Source organism: Manis pentadactyla, chromosome 3 (genome assembly GCF_030020395.1).
Source record: "Manis pentadactyla isolate mManPen7 chromosome 3, mManPen7.hap1, whole genome shotgun sequence".
NCBI lineage: Eukaryota > Metazoa > Chordata > Mammalia > Pholidota > Manidae > Manis > Manis pentadactyla.
In genome coordinates, this window is record NC_080021.1 from 106,477,007 (window position 1) to 106,503,230 (window position 26,224).

At 37.0% G+C, this 26,224-nt stretch overlaps 1 protein-coding gene and 1 pseudogene across 4 annotated transcripts; one reads left to right on the forward strand and one right to left on the reverse strand.

Moving 5' to 3' along the window:
- LOC118914297 (serine/threonine-protein kinase greatwall-like) overlaps positions 1-26,224 on the reverse strand; it is an 88,145-nt pseudogene that overhangs the window by 46,174 nt on the left and 15,747 nt on the right.
- Positions 791-16,600, forward strand: LOC130682921 (ATP-dependent zinc metalloprotease YME1L1-like). 4 transcript variants are annotated; one of them, XM_057498259.1, is made up of 10 exons: positions 791-938; positions 1,466-1,597; positions 2,386-2,448; positions 3,299-3,411; positions 4,270-4,425; positions 4,961-5,010; positions 9,201-9,277; positions 12,834-12,901; positions 14,394-14,541; positions 16,345-16,600. In XM_057498259.1, the coding sequence occupies exons 2-7, from the start codon at positions 1,545-1,547 to the stop codon at positions 9,216-9,218; spliced, it is 453 nt and encodes a 150-aa protein (XP_057354242.1). In that variant the 5' UTR covers positions 791-938; positions 1,466-1,544; the 3' UTR covers positions 9,219-9,277; positions 12,834-12,901; positions 14,394-14,541; positions 16,345-16,600. The 4 variants fall into 4 exon arrangements, with proteins under 4 accessions (XP_057354242.1, XP_057354243.1, XP_057354241.1 ...); XM_057498260.1 differs by lacking the exon at positions 14,394-14,541; XM_057498258.1 differs by lacking the exons at positions 9,201-9,277; positions 12,834-12,901; positions 14,394-14,541; positions 16,345-16,600 and having other exon boundaries at positions 4,961-5,464.

The window sequence follows — 26,224 nt, forward strand, 5'->3', positions numbered from 1 at the left end:
AAGTTCTCAGCAAGAAAAAACAATTTGTGTCCTGAGGGATGTTAACTAGACGTACAGTGATTTCGCCACATGTACAAATACTGAATCATTATAGTGTACACCTGAAACTCAGTATGTTCTACGTTAATTATATCTCAATAACAAAAGAAATTAACCTATGTCGAACAGATAGAATTAAAATGCAATTTAGAAATAACTGTCCCAAATTTAATCCAGGTAAAGGTCAAATCAGTAAAGGGGGTTCCTAAGTGCTGGTGTCTCCTATGCGTTTCGGCGCGAAGAGAAGCGAGAGGTCAGCTCCAGGGCTCTGGAGGCTTTGGCAAGTCAAGGGACCTCAGTCTCACCGCTCCAGCGGACCTGGGGCCCGCCCAATTCAGGGGGCGGGAAGGAGGGCCGCTGGGCCGGACACTCCCTTTCTTCTTTACACCTTGACTTCTTACCTTCACCGCATACAACTTGCCGCCGTTTTGCCCGAGATACACCTTCCCGAAGGCGCCCCGGCTAATGGGCTTCACTATGTTGAATTCCTCAATGGAGGGAGGTCTCGGCACCGGGACCCTCTGCACGCAATCCCCTGTCGCCGCGCCTCCCCCGCTCTCCGTTTCTCTCCCCGCGTGGGCTCCATCGCAGTGAAGCCCAAAGCGGACCCCGCAGCCGCTGCCCAGGCCCCCTAGCCGAACCGAAATTTCAGCCAACAGGGTTCAAAGGGAGACTCCGCCCACACCGCCCGCCGAAGGGACGTTCCCGCTCTGCCCCGCTCGCCGCGCCCAGCCCAGCGCAGCCTCGCCCGTCACCTCCCCTTCGTAGACGCCGAAGTACCCAGTGTGCCCAAGGCCGGGGAGACTCCGGAAACGGCCGCAGCCTCTTCCAGGTCACTGACCAAGGCCCGCTGGCTTCAACGATGAAGACGAGAGCCAGCCGTATAAGAAATCTTTTTAGTAAGTTTGAATGTATCTTTCGTAGTGATACTGAGTTTCTTAAGTGGAGGGGAAGAGGGCTCTTTCCTTTTCTTTGCTACTTGATTGTATTTGATAGTCAGCTAAGCTGAAATAGCCATTACAGGTCTCAGGTTCCAGGTAATTTACTTGTGAGCTAAAATAGAAGAGTTAGTGGAAATGCTGGATGAAGTCAGGGGCTGCTGAAAAACTGGGGTTTTGTTTCATTTTTTTCATCATTTCTATAATACGTAATTAAAGGGTAATCAGCCTCCAATCTAATTGACTGCATATGGCTTTTACAGCTAGGAAGACAAATGCTCAGTTGTCTTTCTTAGGTATCATTCTGTATTCTCTAGGTTTTTTCCTTCTGAGGCTATTGTCCTTCAATCAGTTAAAAAAGATCTCCTTTTATATCTTTCGTTGACTTTTTGACAACCTTACAGATTTTTAATATTTAATATTCATACAATTTTGTTCAAAAAGTGTTGATTTCTTTAAGGTTATTTGAGTCATTTCTGTTTTCCTAGGGGAAGCAAAAGCAAATGCTCCTTGTGTTATATTTATTGATGAATTAGATTCTGTTGGTGGAAAGCGTATTGACTTCAGATGCATCCGTATTCAAGGCAGACTATAAATCAACTTCTTGCTGAGATGCATGGGTAATTGAATCTTCCTCTGTGCTTGGAATATGGAGACATATATGGTAACATTCAAAGATAGGAAAAATGTTATGTTTATAAGCAACAGAGTAGTCCCTTGTGCAATAAGTCAAGATAAGCTATTTCCAGTATAATACTGTTTACATTACTAAGAGAGTAGCTGATGTATCAGCCAACTACCCTTAAGTGGTAATATCTACACCTTTTTTTTGTTTATTGTATTATGACAGGAAAGCAGTAATTCCAGCTGGACAATAGTAGCCTGGGGGATTGTAAGGGAGAGTATACTGGCTCCTACACAATTTGTGACCAGCTTTGAAGGTTGCAGTAGATTAAAAGCTTGTGCTGATTTGCATAATATAAAATGCAAGAGATGGGGTTACTGTGAAAGAAGCAAAAATAAAACCTTCTTAAAGTCATGTAAAAACATTCTAGAACCAAATAGGTAAGTCAGTCTAGGAGGAAATAATTCAAATGGGCAAACTTGAACATAATATTTCAAAACTAAGTGCTCAAGCTTTTTGTGACAGGTCTGCTGTTCCTAAGGAGAACAAATATTGTGAAGGTGCATAATCACAGATGATGTGGTGATTTGTTATGAGCAGTTTTGTTAAAGTGCACTGGCCTACCATTTGTTCCTTTTAGAAAGCAAGAGAAACTCTTTTTGGGGCATAAAAAAAGATCAGTCCCTGTTTTCTGTTAAGGTTAATAATAAACAGTTTTGTGTAGAGCATTTCTATATGTGCTGTTTTAATTTGCAGTGAAAGTGTCCTTTTTCTTTTTAATAGTTTTAAACCCAATGAAGGAGTTATCATCATAGGAGCCACAAACTTCCCAGAGGCATTAGATAAGTAAGTATCAAATGATTTTTGTGGGCAAGTACTGACATGGATGAACTGTAAAAACATTGTGCTCAGAGACAGAAGCCCATCACAAAACAGCATATATTACATGATTCTATTTATAGGAAACATCCAGAGTAAGCAAATCCATAGTAACAGAAGGTAGATTAGTGGTTGCTGAAAGCTATGGAGAAGGGAGAGGGGCTGCTAATGGATATGGTTGGATTTAGGGTGGGTGGGTTTGTGTGTGTATGTGTGAGAGAAAATACTTAGATTGTAGTGATGATTGCACAACTCTGAATATATTAAAAACCACTGGATTGTCCACCTTAAACTCTGTGATATGTTAATAATATTCCAGTAAAACTGGTAAAAGAATTTTCTGAAACAAAAATTTTTTTAGGTGGGGGGCAATTTTTTTAATTTACTGCACTTTAACATTTTTGTTGGTTTATTTATTTGTACTTTTAATTTGATCTAATAGTTTGTTATTGCCTAAAACTCTAGTTTACCCTTCTAAGCTTAAAGCAGTTAAGATGGGTGTATAGTTCTCATAAGACTGCTATAGGATTTTTTGTTCCTGACTGACTGACTTGGTGTTTTTGTTTCTGAGGGTTGTGTGCTATCTTGATGCACACATATATCCCCATGAACCTCTGTTCTGCCTTACGGTTATTGAAACTGTTATTTCAGCCAAGTTTTATAAGGAGCAAGCTGAACATTTATGTTCAAAAGTCTGCCTGATCTCTGGTTGCCACTGTCTTCCATCCATCGTCTCTTGAGTGTCAGTGCTGTTTAACTTGACCTTCAGCATAGTCAGCCCATTCATTTATGTTTTCTGTTTTTATTCTCTTTTTAGCGCCTTAATACGTCCTGGCCGTTTTGACATGCAAGTTACAGTTCCAAGACCAGATGTAAAAGGTCAAACAGAAATTTTGAAATGGTATCTCAGTAAAATAAAGTTTGATCAGTGTAAGTCTGATTTCATAACAAAAACATTGTCTCTGTAAAATGGTAACCTATCAATCCACCATGTTTCTGGTCCCTGTTTGATAACTGTCTTAAAAGACCAGTTTATATGTCCTTTTAAAAAAGTCCATTTCTTTATTATTGTATATCCAGGAGATTGTATAATTTCAATCCTGAGTCTATACAGAAAGTTTTCCTCCGAGCATTCAGATAGATAATACTTGAAGATGAATATGTAAGTGGTTTTTAAGATGAATATAAAATGTAAAGTAATAGAGAAAGCACTTGCATGTTTATAAGCAAGGTACCTTTTTGGTATAATTATAGTTGCTTTAGAGCCAGAAGAGGGAAAAGCAAAGTGTAAAATAAACACATGGAAATATTGTGGATCCACTTGAATAAAAAGTTTTCAAGCTGTAGTATTTTCAGATAGTTAAGTAAAGATAGTAAAAATAGATAAAAGTAAATGTTTCCTCTGATAAGAGCAGCTTTTATGTACAAAGTATTTCAAGATGAAACTCAGAAAAATTCTGTCTATGGGTATAACTTTTTCAATTTTTTGTTAGGCTAGTAACAATATAGGTCAAATTGAAGGTTTATAAATCATGTTGGCAACTATACATTTCTTTGTTTTTCACTGTTATTTAAATGTAAGAACTTTTTGGTTTGTCCCAATGCCAATTTTAATAGCAGTTGTGCCTTTTTTCCCTTAATACACTGAGTTACTGTAGTTTCACTAAGATAAATATTTTAAGTTATAGGTCTGATAGGTGTTTTCTTTCTCTTCTGGAATGTGAATTCATTGTGAAAAGCTTTCTGTTAGCTGCTTTGGAATTTTAATATTATATTCTGTCTTCATAGCTGTTGATCCAGAAATCATAGCTCGAGGTACTGTTGGCTTTTCCGGAGCAGAATTGCAGAATCTTGTGAACCAAGCTGCATTAAAGGCAGCTGTTGATGGAAAAGAAATGGTCACCATGAAGGAGCTAGAGTTTTCCAAAGATAAAATCCTAATGGGTAGGTTTTCTCTTTTCTTTGTGTCTTAACATGGTTCATGGTGTTGAAGAACAAATTCTTTTTTTTTTATGAAATGATTATGAAAAAGGTACAGGGACAAGCAAAAATATATCTGAAAATAGTAGTATCACTTGGCCTCTTACAGAACAAGTGTAGCTTATATGATTATACTCTTTGGGGACAATTGCCCATGTGTTTCTCCTTGCTGGATACTGTTGATAAAAGAATAATTTTATTAATTCCCACTATTTAATTTTAATTTTAAATCTTAAATTGGCTTTAATAGGTTATGACATTCCTGTTAATAGTAAATCTATCTTCTGAAAATAGAATTCCACTCTCCCTCTTAATACAAGGATTAAGATGATCTTAAAATTTTGGCTTTCAGTTGACAGATTGTTGCGGTTTAAAATATTTATTAGTGATATTAGGTCATGTTACTCTAAAATGAGTCCACAGCAAATAGCTTGCTTTTATTCATTTAAATATACCCTCCTAATGGTAGAAATTTTACTTAATTAAATTTTATCCTTAGGGCCTGAACATAGAAGCATGAAAATCAAGATGATGTTGCCTGCTGATTACGTACGTCCCATGAGTGAAAACTAGCAGTTATGTGTATTAACAGATTATTGCTGGAACACATTTTTGGTGATAAAATTGCATCTGTATCATTTTTCAAAAATGTGAAATGTTTGTGTAATTTCTATCACAATTATGTATGGGATGTGTGTGTGTGTGTATACATGTCAGCCATTTGCATTTATACTAAGTTTATTTGATCACAAATTTTATGTGGCCAAACGTGTTGATAATTTTCTTTTTTAACTTCTGTTTTTGTTTGAAAAATATTTCCTCATTAAATAATACCACTTAGCTTGTTTCTCAAAAATACGTAATGGTTGAATGCTTTTATGGAAAGACTAAACACTACTGATCTGGACTTCATTTTGGTGTATGTGTTCTGACATGCGTAGTCAAGATTGTCACAAATTGCTGTTTCCCAAAACATTGATTTAATAATCACTTTTACATTTATGAGTTATATATTTTATAGTCTTTTATCTAATAGAGAATATTTCATTTATGGCAATTTTCTTTAGTTAGTGTGTCCTATTTAGCAAGCACAAGCCAGGGTGCGTGCTCCTGGGATTGGATTTTAAGGGGCTTGATAAGTGGGATGGAGTATAAGACTGGATAAGCAAGAATTCATTGATGTGGAGGCTTTTTAGAGGGAGACAGGATTTATCACTCAAGCCAGAACCCCAGGGGATGGAGGAAATTTGCTGTTAGGTTCTATATTAGAACTCAGGAGATGGCCATGTTCAATGCTGAGTAAAGTGGAAATGCACCCACTGTCATGTAATTGAGTGTGATACCCTTAACTACTGGAAGTTAGCATAGACCCCACAGGTTAAGGGGCTCAGACCCACAGCACCGTCCCCTTGCTCTTCTGTCTGACTTGGCTACAAGTTTGGGGATTCCCATGACCGTCCTTCAGGTTTGAGAATTCACTAGAATGACTCTGGAAAATGCTGTATTTAGGATTGCTGATGTACTTCTAAAGAATATAAAGGGACAACCAGATGAAGATATACCTAGGCAGCAAGGGCTGGGCAAGGTCTACATGCTTTCCCCAAGCATGTCACCCTCTCAGTTCATAGACGTGTTCACCAACTCAGAAGCTCTCTGAGCCTCATTTCAGAGTTTCTGTTTGTTAATGGGATTTCATTACACAAGCTTAATGGATGAAATCATGGGTCATTTGACAACTTGATTTCCACTCTACCACCCTTGAAAGTGGGAGGCAAGAATTCTTTTTAACTTGCCATAGTGATTACAAATGAACCTTAAAAAATGTAGAGGTAAACATTGCCAAGAGAATACTGCAAAGGAACTTTGGAGCTATAATGATTATTGGAATATATTTTATACAGAAGTTTGAGTACTGGTACAAGAAGCAAACCACATAGAAAACCCAGAAACAAACAACATACCAGAGACTTTTTTTTTATGTCCTTTTTTTTTCTTAAGGTATCACTGATCTTACAAAGGTTTCACATGAGCAACATTGTGGTTGCTATATTCACCCATATTATCTAGTCCCCCCCACACACCCCATTGCAGTCACTGTCCCATCAGCTTAGTGAGATGCTAAAGAGTCACTACTTGTTTTCTCTGTGCTGCACTGTCTTCCCTGTGCCACTCCCCACCACATTATGTGTGCTAATCATAATGCCCCTTAATCCCCTGATCCCTCCCTTCCCCCACCCTCTGCAGTCCCTTTCTGTTTGGTAACTGTTAGTCCATTCTTGGGTTCTGTGAGTCTGCTGCTGTTTTGTTCCTTCAGTTTTTGCTTTGTTATTATACTCCACAAATAAGTGAAATCATATGTTACTTGTCTTTCCTTACCTGGCTTATTTCACTGAGCATAATACCCTCTAGCTCCATCCATGGTGCAAATGGTAGGATTTGTTTTCTTCTTATGGCTGAATAATATTCCATTGTATATATGTACCACATCTTCTTTATCCATTCATCTACTGATGGACACTTAGGTTGCTTCCATACCTTGGCTATTTTAAATAGTGCTCTGATAAACATCAGGAGAGGGGGGGTGCATATGTCTTTTTGAATTTGGGAACCTGCATTCTTAGGGTAAATTCCTAGGAGTGGAATTCCTGGGTCAAATGGTTTTTCTATTTTTAGTTTTTTGAGGAACCTCCATACTGCTTTCCACAATGGTTGGACTAATTTGCATTCCCACCAGCAGTGTAGGAGGGTTCCTCTTTCTCCATATCCTTGCCAGCATTTGTTGTTGTTTGTCTTTTGGATGTTGGCCATCCTAACTGGTGTGAGGTGGTATCTCATTGTGGTTTTAATTTGCATTTCTCTGATGCTTAACGATATCACAGGACTTTTAAGACATAACATTATCTATTTAATTCCAGGTATAACCACTATGCATGGGGCATGAATAATGTCACATCTTTGATTTTTCTAATGTTACCTGGACATGCTTCAAGATACCAGAAAATCCTGGGCTTGTTTCCTGGGGACTATTACCTATACTCTCCCCCTTGAATTTTCAAGAACCTAAGGGTTTCCCTAAGACCAAAGAGACAGTGCTCTTTCATAAGTCACTTGGAGGGGGAAAAAAGGGACATTCTACATTCTTTTGTTTCCACTGCTTGTACTGCTGCAGCATTAGTGCTGAAATGGCCCTCCAGACAGTCCTGATTGACCTTTGCTCCCAGGAAGCCCTTGCCATTCTAGATTCCTGTCTTCATGGTGATCCACACTTAGACTAGAAAAGCTACCCCTTTTCTCAGTTCACATATGTATGCCTGTATGCTCAGCCACTCTTCCAGAGCACGAACGCCCTGTTCTGGCAGCTTGGCCTGCTAGCTTCAACCAAACATTTTTCCGCACACCCTCCCTCAAAAGCCTTATGGAGGGCCTGCATCCTAGCTGAGACCTTCACAATGAGTCTGTGAAGGATACTGTCTGTCTGCCTTGTTTGCAGATACTGGTTGGCACCATTAGCTGCAGATATGAGCAGAGAGGTTCAAATAATGCTGCAGGAAGAGATTAGACTTGCCTTTCTCCTAGGATGTTCTGTACCCACAGGGTGCCTAAGATCCTGTGGAGCAGCTTTCTTAGGTCATGAAACACCCCATTTTGCCCTGCCCTGAATAGTGGGCACCAGTTTGCTTGAGATGCCATAATTAAGGTTGGCCCCTTAAGTGGTCTGTTTTCCATAATAATGAAAATCTCCCAAGTGACTTGAGTGGATTTCAGGTTTCAAAATACTTCCAGATTCTGCCTCACAAGAAAGCCAGCCATTCAACAGGAATTGCTGAATCTCAAGTAGGTTACATGTCATTAGGAGAGCTAAGCCCGATCCATGTCTCATCAGAATCCACATTTACAAGAGTAGGGGGTCAGTCTTCCAAGAGAACTGGAGATGACATGGAGATGAAGCATCATTCAAACAAAAGTCTGCTGATTCAGAGTCTGAGTAGATGGAGAAGGAAGAGTAGCAGTTGAAGCCAGGTTTTGACTACCAGTACTTTTCTACCCTTGGTGTGATTAGCTACAATGATAGGGAACAATGCTCTCATCCAATTTAATGAGGTAATATCATTATAAGTAACTTTATAATAACTGAGATGCCCTAAATTACCACAAAGAAAGAAGAGCTAATAACCAAAAATAGTATTTTCTGAACATGGCAGCTAATTTGTTAGAAGGTGTGAAAACACACACTGGGTTTTATTTGGTATTCCTAAATAGTTTCAAGTTAAAGAACAAATCATTCCATTGCTCGAGTGTTTCTCTGAGCATTTGGGGGGTATAGTAGCTCATTAAGCCCTCCCACCACCTTGTAAAATGAGGCAGCAAGATCCCTACTTTCTAGAGCACAACGTTTACTTGAAGAGAAGCAGCTTATCCAATAACAAATAGTTATTGGTTACAGAGCTAGGCCTTCTGAGTTCAAGACACATCCCTATGGCAAGCTAACTCTGATGCATTTATTGAGCTACAATGCCCTCAGTTCATGACTGGTCCACCTTACTATCTTACTGTTTGTCTTTAATTATTTTCTTAATAAAAAGTTTGTAAAACTTACAAATTTGGAGTACATGGGCTAATTAAGTTTCTGGTATTAGCTCTGTTATCCAAAATACTCTTAAGAAGTTAATAATTTGGTAAATGATTTTCATATCAGTATTAAAGTAGTAATATTATTTATCACCTTTTTTTACACACAGCATTTGCCAGCTAATTGATAAATACAAAGTGGACAAGGGAATTAATTCTTCTCAAAATTATCAAAACTCTTCTCCAGGTAAGAGTTGAGATAGTTACTCTTGGTGGTCCTACCATAGATAAAGCAAGAATAAGGGAGTTTTGATGAGGAAAGACCTTTGTGGTCAGGTATAAGTGTATGTACTTGAATGTCATATAAAATGTTGCAGCCTCAAAGGAGAGCATCATGTGGGTCAAAGTGAGAGAACTGGAGAAAGATGAGAGCAAGGAACGTATAAATATGCTTTTATGATGAAAAGTCCACTAGAAAGCTTATGACTTTTAATGCATTTTCAGTTTTGGAGATGTGATAGTGAGAGACTTTCTGCTCACTAGATTCCAGAAGGTTAATAAGTTAAGATAAAGGAAGGAATGGGGAAGCAGACTCAAAAGAGATCGGTTTCTCAAATTTTAATGAGTCACCTGGGACCTTGTAAAAAATGCACATTCTGAGCAGCAGGTCTGGGATTCTTCTTTTCTAACAAGCTGTCAAGTAATGCCAGTGTTGCTGGTCCTCAGATCCATGTGCCCAGTACGAACTAGGGTGTAGACTTCCCCCGTAGAGAGATCTGGGAGCCACTGATTAGTTCAAGATATAACAGGATCAAGGAAAAGCATTATTTTGCTTTGATTTCTGAGCATGTGTATAGCCAGGGACAGCTAATTACACTGCACACTTGTAAGTGTTTAAGTCAGCATAGGCATTGTCTCTAAAACCCCGTTCCAGATTCCTTTTATCCGTGGTCGTCTTTAAACCTTCTTTAAAGTACGTAGTGGAACTCAATAAATAACTATTAAATAAATAAAGACTATACAAAGATGATTACGAGATTGTCCCCTATAGTTTCAGAGCAAAGGGGATAGACATGCAGATAAGTAATTTACAGCTCGTATGGTAAAGGCATACAAGAAAAATCTATAAAGCACTAAGGCAGTCCCAAAGAAAAAGATATGTATTTATCTTGGGAAGATAGCCATGGTAAGGGAGGACTTTACATAGCCGTCTGAATCCTCCCTCCCCCCCTTTTTTTTTATTAAGGTACCATTGATATACACTCTTCTGAAGGTTTCACGTGAAAAACATTGTGGTCACTACATTCACCTATATTATCAAGTTCCTCTCATACCCCATTGAAGTCACTGTCCATCAGTGTAGTAAGATGTCCAAAATCACTAGTCTTCTCTGTGCTACACTGTCTTCAGTGTAGTAAGATGTCCAAAATCACTAGTCTTCTCTGTGCTACACTGTCTTCCCCGTGACCCTCCACAGATCATGTCTACTAATCATAATACTCCTCAATCCCCTTCTCCCTCCCTACCCCCCCCACCTCTCCCACTCCTCCTGTTTGGTAACCGTTAGTCCTTTCTTGGAGTCTATGAGTCTGCTGCTGTTTTGTTTCTTCAGTTTTACTTCGTTGTTATATTCCACAAATGAGGGAAATCATTTGGTACTTGTCTTTCTCCACCTGGCTTATTTCACTGAGCATAATTCCCTCTGGCTCTATCCATGTTGTTGCAAATGGTAGGATTTGTCTTCTTCTTATGGCTGAATAGTATTCCATTGTGTATATGTACCACATCTTCTTTATCCATTCATCTACTGATGGACACTTAGGTTGCTTCCATATCTTGACTACTGTAAATAGTGCTGCAATAAATATAGGGGTGCATATTGCATATATCTTTTTGAATGTGAGAACTTGTTTCCTTTGAGTAAATTCCTAGAAGTGGAATTCCTGGGTCAAATGGCATTTTGATTTTAGTTTTTTGAGGAACCTCCATATTGCTTTCCACAATGGTTGAACTAATTTACATTCCCACTGGCAGTGTAGGAGGGTTCCCCTTTCTCCCCATCCTCGCCAGCATTTGTTGCTCCTAGTCTTTTCAATGTTGGCCATCCTAGCTGCTGTGAGGTGATATCTCACTGTGGTTTTAATTTGCATCTTTTCATGTGCCTGTTGGCCATCTGAATTTCTTCTTTGGAGAAGTGTCTGTTCAGACCCTCTGTACATTTGTTAACAGGGTTATATGCTTTTTGGGTGTTGAGGTGTGTGGGTTCTTTATATGTTTTGGATGTTAACTCCTTGTTGGATATGTCATTTACAAATATATTCTCCCATACCTTAGGATGCCTTTTTGTTCTACTGATGGTGTCCTTTGCTGTACAGAAGCTTCTTAGTTTCATGTAGTTCCATTTCTTCATTTTTGCTTTTGTTTCCCTTGCCCAAGGAGATGTGTTCAGGAAAAAGGTGCTCATGTTTATATTCAAGAGAGTTTTGCCTGTTTTCTTCTAAGAGTTTTACGGTTTCATCACTTACATTCAGGTCTTTGGTCCATTTCAAATCTACTTTTGTATATGGGGTTAGACAATAATCCAGTTCCAGTCTCTTATGCAGATGTCCATTTTTGCCAACATCAGTTGTGGAAGAGGCTGTCATTTTCCCATTTTATATCCATGGCTCCTTTATTGTCTATTAATTGACCATATATGCTTAGGTTTATGTCTGGGCTCTCTATTCTGTTCCTCTGACCTGGTGGTCTGTTCTTGTGCCAGTACCAAATTGTCTTGATTACTGTGGTTTTGTAGTAGAGCTTGAAGTCAGGGAGCATAATCCCCCCAGCTTTATTCTTGCTTCTCAGGATTGCTTTATTAGAACGATTTGCTCTAGTTTGTTGAAGAATGCCTTTGGTATTTTGATAGAGATTGCACTGATTGTAGATTGTATATTTTTTTAGTCATGATGGCCATTCTGACAATATTAATTCTTCCTCTCCATAAACAAGGGATGTATTCCCATTTATTGGTATTTAATTTCTCTCATGAGTGTCTTGTAGTTTTCAGGTTATAGGTCTTTCATTTCCTTGGTTAGCTTTATTCCTAGGAATTTTATTCTTTTTGATGCAGTTGTGAATGGAATTGTTTTCTTGATTTCTCTTTCTGCTAGTTCATCATTAGTATATAGGAATGCAACAGATTTCTGTGTATTAATTTGGTATCCTGCAACTTTGCTGAATTCAGTTACTAGTTCTAGTAGTTCTGGAGTGAATTCTTTAGGGTTTTTATGTAGAATATCATGTCATCTACATAGCAGTCTGAATCTTAAGAGATGAAAAGGAGTTTGTCAAATAGATTCAAACATTTTGCATAAAAGGAAGGGTATACTCTAATAGGGGCATAAAACAGTAATTTTGGATCCTTACTAAGGTAGCTGAAGCTTAGCACATTGTTAAAATGGTACAATTCTGAGGTAGAAAATAGAGTATGTTGTGGCTTTATATGTTTCTACTGTATTTTAAAATTTTGTTTTGTTTCTGATTGTTTTGTTATTGATGTTGTATGAATGGATTTTTTAATGAGTCTTTGAGAAGTTTATGTGCTTTTAACCTGGCAATTTCTAGTATTTCCCAAATATTTGTTGAAGTTGTAGACAGTTTAGAAGTATTTCCTAAATTACTAAATATTCAGCTAAAGATTAAGCTTAATTTAAACTCTCAATTGATAAAATGTTATTTTCTGTTTTTATTTAAGATTGTGACTTTTATTGAACCATTCTATGTAGTTCATTTTAACTAAATATATATCCGTTTGTCAGCAGAACAAGACTTAGAAATTACATCAGTGGAAGAAGAAAGTCCTGATGGAAGTGAATATAACAACTCACAGGTATGTAAAATTTTTAATTTAATTTCTTGTTTTTTGCTATCCTTCAAGAATTAATCAGTGATAGTAGTTATCTCAAAGAAACAATGAATCAAGGTGAAAATAAGGAAAGAGAACAAGAAGTAAGTATCTAAGAAAATAAATATTTTTCAAACTTCCTGAAAGAAAATTCAAAGTAATATTTGATTATGGAAAAATGTTGAGTCTAGTGGATATAAAAACAATATGGACTATAAATCAGCTTAAAAGCATACTTTATATCCAGCAAAAAAATTAGACCTGAAAGGTGCTTATTTTGAAGAAAGACATTTGTGTTGACTGTGAAATCTTAAGAGGTTAAGTTATAAATTTTTACTGATAGTAATAATTTAGTCTCACTGCTAAAATAATAATTTTAATCTTTGTGTCATCACATTTTAATACCATGATGAAGCAGATAAGTGGAAATGCTTATACCTAAAATGAACCTCTAGATTCAATTAAGTGGATCACCTTGAAAGTTATTCTAGATTTCCCAGATGAGATGAAGAGCAAATACTGTATATGTCACAGTCCTTTTCCTTCAGTAGCTTTTATACATTTTTAATTTGTATAATTTTATTTTGATTCATGTCAATTTGAATTAAATTAGGAAACATTTTAGTGTCAGATCATGTATTGTTCTGATCTCTGTTTACAGGCATCTACTTTCCAATACATTGTAATTTGGGAAAAATGTGCTGAGGCATAGCAAAACGACACGATTTAATCTTCCCAATACTATTTATAGTTTTCTTCAAACATTTTTACAAATAGTTTACTCACAATTCTCATTTCAAGGATAAATGTAGTTAAGGAAAGATTATAAGACCTAGGTCTGTACATAACAAACTTAGTAGACGTATATGTGTCCAGTACAAAGAGAACTGTAACTGTCTGTGATTGGAGCCCTTTTTCGGACTAATAGACAGTGGCAGGATTCATGTATAGCAGGAATGGAGTGCGTTATAGGAGCCAAGGTCAGGGAGGCAGGTAGAAGCCAGGTTACCTAGGGTCTGAGTCCCATTGGCATGACTTCACATTTATTCTCAGATGGGGATCTGTTGGAAGGGCTTGAGTAGAGGATTCATTATGTGAGGAACTCCGAAGTCAATTTAGGTTACTAGGAAAAAAAGAAACCTTTTCACAATGTAGAATTTACCACCCAAGTCCCATTCACATGCCTATTTTTGTTTTGTTTTGTTTTGTTTTAAGACTTCAGTAGGTAGTAAAGCTCTGCAAATTCTTAGGGGGAGTGGATAGTGGGGCTGAATTCATTGTCTTAAGTACAGAATATTGATTAGGCAGGAGGATCACACCAAATTCAATAAACAGGAATGTGTATGCATGAGGAAAAGGTGAATTGATGAATGCGGTGATGTTTTTCAAAACATATATGTTAGAGTGATGTATTATTAACATAATTTAATAATGTGACTTACAAAAGCAATAACAAATATCTTAAATATCTTATTAGGCAATTGTGAGACAACTCCAGCAACAACGGGATGACACCGTAATACAACAACCTAATTTAGAGGCTTCGCTAGAGGTTACCTCATATTGCTGTACTAATATACAAGACATAGTACTTAAGGAAGAAATTAAATAAATATATAAGTCAAGTATGTATGAAATTTAACATATTAACATTTAATCTAGAGGTGATTAAATAATACACAGTGTTTTAGAATACTAATTTGTGTGGATAGCTTTCTTTTATATTTTCATTATAATAAATTTATTATAATTTTACAGTCTTTACAATGTACTTCTTAAACTCTGACTTTAGTCCTATTTATATTAGACATTTTTTCTTACTTTTACGCTCAGAAAAGCTGAGGATTATGCATCATTCCTCACATCAGTTGAGACTTTGTCTTTTTTAGTACCAAACATTTTTTTATAGATCTCTCTTTTGCCATGTTGAGGGAAGCCAGATAAAATCAGAAGATAATGTTTAATGCAATGTTTCAACAAATTGTCATTTTTCTCATCTTCACCATTGTGAATGTATATAGAATCTGTGTACATTTATTTCATAGGTTTCAGGATAATCTGTACAAAAGGTCATTATATAAACCAGTTGAAATTAAATACTTCCATCATTTCCTTTCCCCTTTAGATACCCTATAACAATGTAGATTCAGATTATGTACAGTATGTACCCCAAAATAGAGAATTAAGAAAATTATCTACATCCAGTCATTGGGCTTTTTTAAGTCTTACTGAGATGTAATTCATACAGCATAAAATTCACCCATTTAAAATGTCCAATTCAGTATCTCTGAGTAAATTCACAGACTTCTGTAACTGTCCCTGCAATCAAGTAGAACATTTTCATCACCCCAAAGAGAAACTCACATCCCTTAGCCATCACCCCTAGTTCCAGGCAGCCACCAGTCTATATTCTATCTCCAAAGTTTGCCTATTCTGGATATGTCATACAAGTGGAACCACAATTTGTGGTCCTTTGTGACTAGCAGTGTTCAGGGTTCATCATGCATGTTACAGCACATATCAGTACTTCATTTCTTTTGTCAACAATACTCCATGGTGTGGTGTAACCACTTATTCATAAGTTGATGGTCCTTTGGGTTGTGTCCACTTGTTGACTGTTAATGATGATGCTATGAGCAATCATTTGCAAGTTACTGGGTGAACATAGATTTTTCTTTCCCTGCCACTTGATTTAATCCTGAGTTAACTGGGCTGATCTCACCATCTCTTGACCTTTTCTCATGTGTCTTTTCTGTTTCTCAGTTTCTGACCCTCTTGTCTAATCCTGAATTACTCAAACCTGCTCACACCTCTGTTCTCCTGAAGCTCTAACTGTTCTCATTGGCCGTTACCCTCATCGGTATTTATCTAGTCTGTGCAGAACAATTCATCTCTCTGCAGATACATTTTGGACATATACATTGTCTCTGTTTCCTCTACTTAAAGCAGTTGGTTTTATAGATTTCTGGAAAGATGGTAGCATGTGTTTCTCCCTTTAAATATTTCAGTTTCTATCATTATTTTTACAAAATTGATCTTTCAGAATGATTCTCACTAGATAATCATTTTATTTTTAAGACTGTTTGGTATAAAACTAATAAGAGGAAAAGAAAACTTGTGATTTAAAAATTGTACCATACTCTTGGATAATATTGTTTACTTTAGAATATCTTAAACAGACTGTTATTCTTTGAATTGTCATATTATATGAGTACTAAAATAAAAATGATTGAAATTCATTTTTATAATGCAGATTTAATTCAATTGAGGTTTCTAATAAATATATTAAACTTCAGGTCTTTTTTTCACATTTAAAATTTCACAATTAAAATGCTCTCTGAATCATTGGCTCAAAATTAAAGAAAAAAATATGCTGTAATTATTCACATTACAGTTACTTAAAAATGTATTATTTTAATTTGCTTTAGGTAGAACCACCACCACAAGAGAAGTTAGAGCAGTTGAGAGAGCATGATGATGCTTCATGTAGAAGGCAAGTAGAACTCAGAATTTAAAGATCTGGAATCTCAACTCTCCAAAAAAATTTCTCAAGAGGACTCTATTAAAACTGAATTGGAGAAATATAAACAATTCTACCTCCAAGAATGAAAGATTATTGAGTCATTGGCAAATCAACTAAACAAGTATGTCAGAACAGAATCAGAGAAAATAAATTAAGCTCATTCGTTTGCCTCTAAAGCATTATTTCTATTGAGCCAGGTTTATAAGATTAGTAGGAAGTGAAAGCTAACTGGATAGTATATTCTGGAAAATGATGTCTGTAAATGAACTTACCTTTAAAATGTTTGTTCAACACAGTTTGTATCTCTCTCTCCCTTGGGTTTAAATGACTTTATTTTTCCCTTTTAATATTTTCATAGTTAACTGGATCTACTAGTCTTGAAACTCAAGTGTTTTTGAAGCTTTGTAACTTAGATAGTGATATTATTATAAAATTGCTTCCTAAAGGATTCCACTAAATAGAAATATTAACGAGTTTAACTCTTTTGGGGAAGATTACATCTTAAACTCAAAGGGCCAATGTGGATAAAATGAGAGTTCCTGTGGCCAGGATTCTCACCTGGCCCTGGTTGACCAGTTCACTGCACACCTGTGGGCAATACATGGCTGTTGACTCTATAAAAAGAGCTCCGCCCAGTGCTCTGGGCATGACACGGTGGCAGGGCTGCAAGGCTGCAGGAGAGCAGAGCAGAGGCTGAAGTGGTGGCAACGCCGAGGACAGAGGCCCACAGGATGGCTGTGCGGGACGACTGTGCAGAGAGGCCCAGACGATGGCTGTGCAGGATGACTGCAGAGAGGCCCAGAGGACAGCTGTGCAGACAGAAGGGCCCAGAGGCAGAGACTGGCTTGCTGCACACAGACTCGCTCTGAGTGGACGGGATTTTAGTGACTGACCTGCCACCTGGAAATAAAGTTGGGTATAACCTTTTCACCCCAAAAACATTTTGCTGTCAATTTCTTTGGCCACACTGAATCCATAACGAACTTGCCCGGGGCTGAAACCCATTGGCAAGACAGCCAAGTACTACTACTCAGCTGTCTTACCTGAGGGTTTCAGCCCCAGGCAAGTTCACTATGGATTCAGTGAGACCAAGAAATGAAAATGGAACGTTCCTGTGGTTAAAGGGTTTCTACCTGGCTTTATTCTCCCAGCAATAGCTGGACACTAGAAAAACATGCATCCAGTATTATGCATGTCTGTAATCCTCATCTCTGCCTCTGGCCAGGGTTCTTTATATAATGACTCAGTCAGTAATAGCTTATTGCCCAGGGTGTTGAAGCAGTAGCCTAGCAGCAGGCCAATTAAATCAGAGCAGTTGAGGTTCTGGTGAGGATCCTGGCAATAGGAACTTCCATTTTCCTCACATTAGCTCATCCGGTGCTTGGAAGTTTTGTTTTCTTGATTATAATCTTCACTAGAGGGCTCCTTGGAACAAATTATCCTTTATACTTCTGCTCTACATAAAAGCCTGCATGTGAAATAAAGAAAGACTGACAGGGATGCAGAACAGTATAATTCACAAAGTGGTTAAAAATAACACTGTGGTCTGCCTGAGGGATGCATGTAAAACAGAAGGGATGGATCCCTTAGTGACGACGTTACGCACTAACTGCCTCCTTAGCTATTTTAGTCCTCTTTGGTCACCCACCCCCTTTTTCCTCCCCTAGAGATTGTTGCTCTAAATTATGCCTCAGTGCCTAATGCCTAATTTCTCTGAGATAATGAGTGAGACATAAAGGGTGGTAAAAGCAAATGCTTGAAAATGTCTTTGATGGATGCTTTATCTTTTCTCTCTAAACTGGTTTACTAATAAATAGGTTTAAATGGCCTCCTCATAAATCTTATAAATACAGTCATTCCAGAATGCAGCAAGTTTACTCATAAGCCATCTACATCATGGAGAGCCAATGCCCTTCCCTACTGGAATAGTCGGTCAGGCCATGAAAGTGCACAAATCTCCCAACTCAAGGGACCCTAGATAGACAACACCAAGACATATAATAATTTAAATGGCAAAGATCAAGGATGAGGACAGAGTATTAAAAGCAGCCAGAGAGAAAAAAAAGATCACATACAAAGGAAAGCCTATCAGCAGACTTCTTAGCAGCAACCTTACAGGCCAGAGGGGAGTGGCATGACATACTTAATGAAATGAAACAGAAGGGCCTGCAACTGAGAATACTCTACTCGGAAAGATTATCACTTAAATTTGAAGCAGGGATTAAACAATACCCAGATAAGGAGAAGTTGAGAAAATAAAACCACAGAAAAGGAAGTAGACTAATTAATTACTAAGAAAATGAAAAATTAAATCAGCTACCCTAAAAGTCAGTCAAGGGATACACTACAGGATATGACACCTAACATAAACAGAGTGGAGGGAGAAGAAAACGAAGAGAAAAAAAAAGAGCCTTTAGATTATGTTTAAACCTCTGTAATGAGCGAGTTAAGTTAGACTGTTAGATACCGTTGAACCTTCAGTAACCATGAATATAAAGCCTGCAATGGCAATAAGTACGTATCTATCGATAATCACCCTAAATTACAGAATGTATAAAAAAGCAAGCCCCATCTATATGCTGCCTACAAGAGACTTACTTCAAACCCAAAGACACAGACTAAAACTGAAGGGATGGAAAAAGATATTCATGAATATAATAGGGAGAAAAAAGCAAGAGCTACAGTACTTGTATCAGAAAACTAGACTTCAAAACCAAAAAAGTAACAAGAGACAAAGAAGGACATTATGTTGGACGGGTCAGTCCAACAATAAGATGTAAAGAATAGATTTCTATGCTCCCAACATAGAAACACCCAAATACGTGAAACAAATACTAACAGAATTAAAGGGGGAAATAGTATACAATGCATTCATTATAGGATACTTCAACACACCACTCACTCCAAAGGACAGATCAACCAGACAGAAAAATTAGTAAGACAGAGGCACTGAACAACACATTAGGACAGATGAACCTAACAGACATCTAAGGATACTCCACCCAAAAGCAGCAGGATACACATGCTTCTCAAGTGCCCATGGAACATTTTCCAGAATAGACCACATACTAGACCACAAAAAGAGCCTCAGTAAATTCAGAAGATTGAAAACATGCCAGTCAGCTTCTCAGATCACAAAGGTATGAAACTAGAAATAAATTATTCAAAGAAAACAACAAAAAACCCCACAAACACATGGAGGCTTAAGAACATGCTCATAAATAATCAATGGATCAATGACCAAATTGAAACAGATCAAGCAATATATGGAGACAAATGTAAACAACAACTCTACCCCAAAATCTGAGATGCCATGAAGGCAGTTCTAAAAGTATATTGCAGTACAGGCTTCCCTCAAGAAAGAAGAGCAACTCCAGATGAACAGTCTAATTCACAATTAATGAAACTAGAAAAAGAACAACAAATGAGGCCCAGAGTCAGTAGAAAGGACAGAATTAAGATTAGAGAATAAATAAATAAAATCGAGAAGAATAAAAGACTAAGAATCAATGAAACCAGGAGCTGATTCTTTGAGAAAATAAAATAGTTAACACCTAGTCAAGGAAAAAAGAGAGTGTACACACATAAACAGAATCAGAAATGAGAAAGGAAAAATCACTACAGATACAAAGAATTATTAGAGAATACTAAGAAAAATTATATGCTAACAAGTTGGATAATCTAGAAGAAATGGACAACTTTCTAGAAAATTATAAGCTTCCATGACTGACCCAGGAAGGAACAGACAATTACCAGCAATGAAATTGAACTAGTAATCAAAAAACTACCTAAGAACAAAAGACCTGGAACAGATGGCTTTCTCTGCTGAATTTTATCAAACATTTAGAGAAGACCTAATACCCATCCTCCTTAAAGATTTCCAAAAAGTAGAAGAGGAGGGAATACTTCCAAACTCACTCTATGAGGCCAGTATCACCGTAATACCAAAACCAGGCAAAGAAAACTCAAATAAAAAGGAAAATTACAGACCAATCTCCCTGATGAACATAGATGCAAAAATCCTGAACAAAATATTAGCAAACTGAATTCAAAAATACATGAAAAATATCATCCATCATGATCAAGTGGGATTTATTCCAGGGATGCAAGGATGGTACAATATACAAAAATCCATCAATATCATACACTACATCAACAAAAGTAGGACAAAAACCATGTGGTCATCTCAATAGATGCTGAAAAAGCATTTCACAAAACTCAACATCCATTCATGATAAAAACTAATCAAAATGGGTATAGAAGGCAAGTGCCTCAATATAATAAAGGCCATATATGACAAACCCACAGCCAAAATCATACTTAACAGCAAAAAGCTGAAAGCTTTTCCTCCAAGATCAGAAACAAGGATGCCCACTCTCCCCAGCAGGACACAAAATTAATGCAAAGAAATCTGTGGCATTCCTACATACTGAAGATGAACTAGCAGAAACAGAAATCAGGAAAACAATTCCACTTACAAATACATCAAAAAGAATAAAATACCTAGGAATAAACCTAACCAAGGAGGTGAAAGACCTATACCCTGAAAACTACAAGACACTTGAGAGAAATTAAGGAAGACACCAATAAATGGAAATACATCCTGTGCTCATGGATAGGAAGAATTAATATTGTCAAAATTGCCATCCTGCCTAAAGCAATTACAGAGTCAATGCAATCCCTATCAAAATACCAACAGCATTCTTCATTGAACTTCTAAAATTTATATGGAACCACAAAAGACCCCGAGTAGCCAAAGCAATCCTGAGAAGGAAGAATAAAGCAGGGGGAATTATGCTCACCAACTTCAATCTCTACTACAAAGCCACAGTAATCAAGACGATTTGGTACTGGCACAAGAACAGACCCATACGTCAACGGAACAGAATAGAGAACCCAGTTATAAACCCAAGCATATATGGTCAATGAATATATGATAAAGGAGCCAAGGTCATACAATGGGGAAATGACAGCCTCTTCAACTGGTGTTAGCAAAACTGGACAGCTACATTTAAGAGAATGAAACTGGATTATTGTCTAACTCCGTACACAAAAGTCAACTTGAAGTGGACCGAACACCTAAATATGAGTCATGAAACCATAAAACTCTTAGAAGAAAACATAGGCCAATATCTCTTGAATGTAAACACAAGCAACTTTTTCCTGAATGCATCTCCTCGGGCAAGGGAAACAAAAGCAAAAATGAACAAATGGGACTACATCAAACTAAAAAGCTTTTGTACAGCAAAGGACAGCCATCAGTAGAATTAAAAGGCATCCTATATTATCAGAGAATATATTCATAATTGACATATCTGACAAGGGTTTAACATCCAAAATATATAAAGAACTCACATGCCTCGACACCCAAAAAGCAAATAACCCAATTAAAAAACGGGCAGAGGATCTGAACAGACACTTCTCCAAAGAAGAAATTCAGATGGCCAAAAGGCACATGAAAAGATGCTCCACATCACTAATCATCAGAGAAATGCAAATTAAAACCACAAAGAGATATCACTTCACACCAGTAAGGCTGGCCAATACCCAAAAGACAAGGACCAACAAATGCTAGTGAGGATGCGGAGAAAGGAGAATGTAAACTAATTCAACCACTGAGGAAAGCAATATGGAGGTTGTTAAAAAAAACTAAAAATCGAAATATCATTTGACCCAGGAATTTCAGTCCTAGGAATTTACCAGAAGAAAAAATCTCAGATTCAAAAAGACATATGCATCCCTATGTTCATCACAGCACTATTTACAATAGCCGAGACATGGGAGCAACATGTACATGTAGACATCCGTAGGTGAACGGATAAAAAAGATGTGGTACATATCCACAATGGAATATTATTCAGCTATAAGAAGGAAACAAATCCTACCATTTGCAACAAAGTGGATGGAGGTAGAGGATATTTTGCTCAGTGAAATAAGCCAGGCATTGAAAGACAAGTACCAAATGATTTCACTCATTTGTGCAGTAAAACAACAAAGCAAAACTGAAGGAACAAAGCAACAGCGGACTCACAGTTTTCAAGAAGGGGCCTAGCGGTTAATAAAGGGAAAGGTTGTCAGAAGGGTGGTTGGGGAGGGAGGGAGAAGGGGATTAAGTGGTATTATGGTCAGCACACATAATGAAGGGGGAGCATGGGGAAGGCAGTATAGCACAGAGAAGACTAGTGACTACTGCATCTTACTATGCTGATGGACAGTGACTGCAATGGGGTATGTTGGGGGTACTTGATAATATGGGTGAATGTACTAACTACAGTGTTGCTCATGTGAAATCTTCAGAAGATTGTATATCAATGATACCTTAATAAAAAAAATAATAAAACAGCAGCAGACTCACAGACTTCAAGAAGGGACTAGTGGTTACCAAAGGGAAGGGAGTGGGGAGGATGGGTGGGAAGGGAGGGGTAAGGGGAAAAGGGGCATTATGATTAGCACACATAATGTAGCGGGAGCATGGGGAAGGCAGTATAGCAACCATAATGTTGTTCATGTAAGTGTATATTAATGATAACAAAAAAAAAAGAGTGAAAAGAATGTTTATTTTTTTCTAACGGGATTTTTTTCTATTTTAGTTACAATTTTAATTTTCTTCAACTAGTGGTCCATTCCTGACTTATCAAGACATACTTGCTAAGAACACCATAATGCCTTAGCCACATGAAAAAAGAAAATGGATATACATAAGATCCATTTATATACTTACTTCTTGCCAAAAGAATTAGCAATGTAGTTTAAGATAAATTGGGAGGGACAACTGATAAAACATCTCAAAAAGTATTGCTGCATTCAAAATTTAAGTACTAAACTCACATAGTTCTTTAACTTGGGTCTATGGTTTCCATACATCAACAACTCTTAAACTCATTTGCTATTACGTCTCCTTAACCAGGATTCTGAAGAATAACTATCTAGGTCCTAGGAATAACCCTGAAGTAGTTGAAATATCAAGTCAGCAAGAACTCTCCAACAATTTATGTTTGTAGGAAGGTCTCAGTCTTTCACCCAAGTCACTGAACAGTTTTTCTTCTGAAACAAAGTGGATGAGGAGGTACAGTGAACAAACTGTAAAATTAGCTAGTACTAGTTCTTCTGTCATATGGTCCCACATAACCTCCTTACATTTTCACAGTGACTTCACACTTTTAACCAACCAAACTCAGTAAGGAAATTGCACCTTTTGCTTCAAACTAGCTCTATGATCTACAGTAAATCACACAACTTTTTGAGGTTCTCAATTCCTATCTATTAAATGACTAGATCAGATTGATTCCTTAAAATCTGTTTCCAACTTAAAAATCTATTATTTCTCTCAGACTTTTTCAAATCCCTTCCAAAAGTGATTAGGGCACTTAAGAGTAAAAGAATATATTTTTGTCTTTTTCTGACAGCCCGCACAGCAAAGTTTCTAGGCTCTTCCAGCATGTTCAAAACCCTCCTTATGATATAGAGAAGCTGATTTCCCTTGTAACATGATGATTCCTAAAAATTAATGACACTGTCTGTGCTAACAGCCTCCTTTTGACCATTCTCCCTGTAGACTCCTGGTCCCAAAGATATTCTGCTTAGTCAAGATGAGTCTCATAACCCATAAAAAGTGTTAAGATTTTGATTTGTCTACATACCTTTATGGGAAACATCAAGGCTTCTGGAAAGTAGTTTTGTACAGCTGGACAACTTATAGCACAAGGGATCCTGAAAAGTGCGATAAACTTAGAGAAAAAATACTAATTTTAGGTTACCAGTCTACCTTTATGTAAATTCTGAAGCTGAAATTAATGTGTCTGTTTTAAATAGCTGCAGAAGAATTTATTACATTGTATAAAACAACTCCCCCAAAATCTATGCCTTCATCTTCAGCTAAATGAAGTTACAGATAAACTTGCAAATGGAGTTGTGGATAAACTTGGGAGGCCTGATATGAAAAGACTAGTCAATGAAAATGTTGAACATATAAATAGTTTAGTGTGACGCCTATGAATTTGGATTTTTAGCATGTTAGTGGTTAATCTGGGCTTAACCACCTCCCCAACTTACTCCTCTCTACCCCAAATTGTTAATATCAAAACCAGCTCTTCTGGTAGAAAATATCTCCTTCTAGGCAAAACTTACTATCTAGACAAATATTTAAATACCTTGATGTCTATGTTCTCGCAAGTCAAAAGTATTGGACTCTGTAATACTTACTGAGTTTTAAATTAATATTTCTTTATTAAATCTGTTAAAAGAGAAAAGTTTTGGTCACAAGACTACCGATTCAGCAAAACAAGAAAAAAATGAATTAGTTGAAATTTCCCACAATCCTTGTCTAAAGGGAGTAAGGGTCTTTTCTAAGCACTGAATAGAGCCTTTCTTCTGCAACAAAGAGTATGAGGTCTGGTGAACAAACTGTAAAGCTAACTACTTCTTTGGTCATATGGTTCCCTGCAACGTTCTTACAGTTTAACAATTAGCGATTGTTGTTTGCACCTTCTAATCAATTATAACCAGTAAAGACATGGTAGCTTCTGCCACTAAAAGTCATGTGAGTCTAAGCATATTCCTAATTTTCAAACAGATTATCAGAACCTAAATCACAAAGTTTAAAAGGATAAAAGAAAATTCAAGAATTTTCAAATTTTATTAGTATCAAATTTAAATCCCATTAGGTATTAAATACTTATTGAAGTATGTTTATATTTAAATATTTTATACTTCAGAATTGGTAAAGTTACCAGACTCACAAAAATTTACACAGAAAATATCTTAATACATACTGTACTCATACCGGAACACATGAAGAGCCTCTTATGATAATAACTAATGTGAGGCAATCTAATCTAGTTTACTGATAGGGGAAAAGCGAAATACTTCCAAATATAGTACCTTAATTTGTCAAGTAATATTCCTGTAACAGTACTTGGATCAAATGGGGAGCACAGATACCACCCGATCTGCTTTATATTAATGTATGGAAATCACCAGGCCGGTGAGGCTGCAGGAAAATGATGAAGATGACAGCAAGTCCACCTACACTCGCAACTTTCTCCTCAGAAAGAACTGTCACCGTATTCCCCAATAAACCTCTATAATAAAGATAAATGTGGGGATTATGCCAAGTTTACCCCAACTTTGTTCTCCTCCTCAAGGCACATTCAGTAAAGACATCTCAACACACATCTGATTTGACAAGCACTTAGGTTTTCAGATAGGGAGATGAAAGTGAAATCATACTTGGGGCATCCATGGGCTCTGTGTCAAAGGTCCTTTAGCAGTATTTCAGCTGCTGCATACTAAGACCCAAAGTGGGCAGAGCGTAGAGAACCAGAAAATCATGGTATATCTGCTCTAAAAGGCATCTTTGAAAATCATCTCCTCCAAATTTTTAATAATATTTCCTAAGAGCACTTACCCATTTGTGGGAAAGACACACACATACACGAACAGGACAAGCAGACATAAGTATTCAGCCACAAAATGATAAACTCCATAAATCAGAGACAATGCTCTCAATCAATATGATAAATAATGAAATTAGGTTTAATATAAACCTATAATAAATCACTGCGTTTTCATATTTTTCTGAAGGGAAATAGGACAGAAATTACATGTTGAAATACATGCAATGAAATGAGAGCCTTTCCAAGCAAATGAAATATAACATTCAGTGATCTTTTAAAAATGAACTAGGATTAATTGCTTAGGGTTATTGAAACATTCCCAAAGTGTTCAACTTAATGTTAACTATAATTTACTGCTAAAATGAACTTTTACTTTTTTCTGTCCCACAA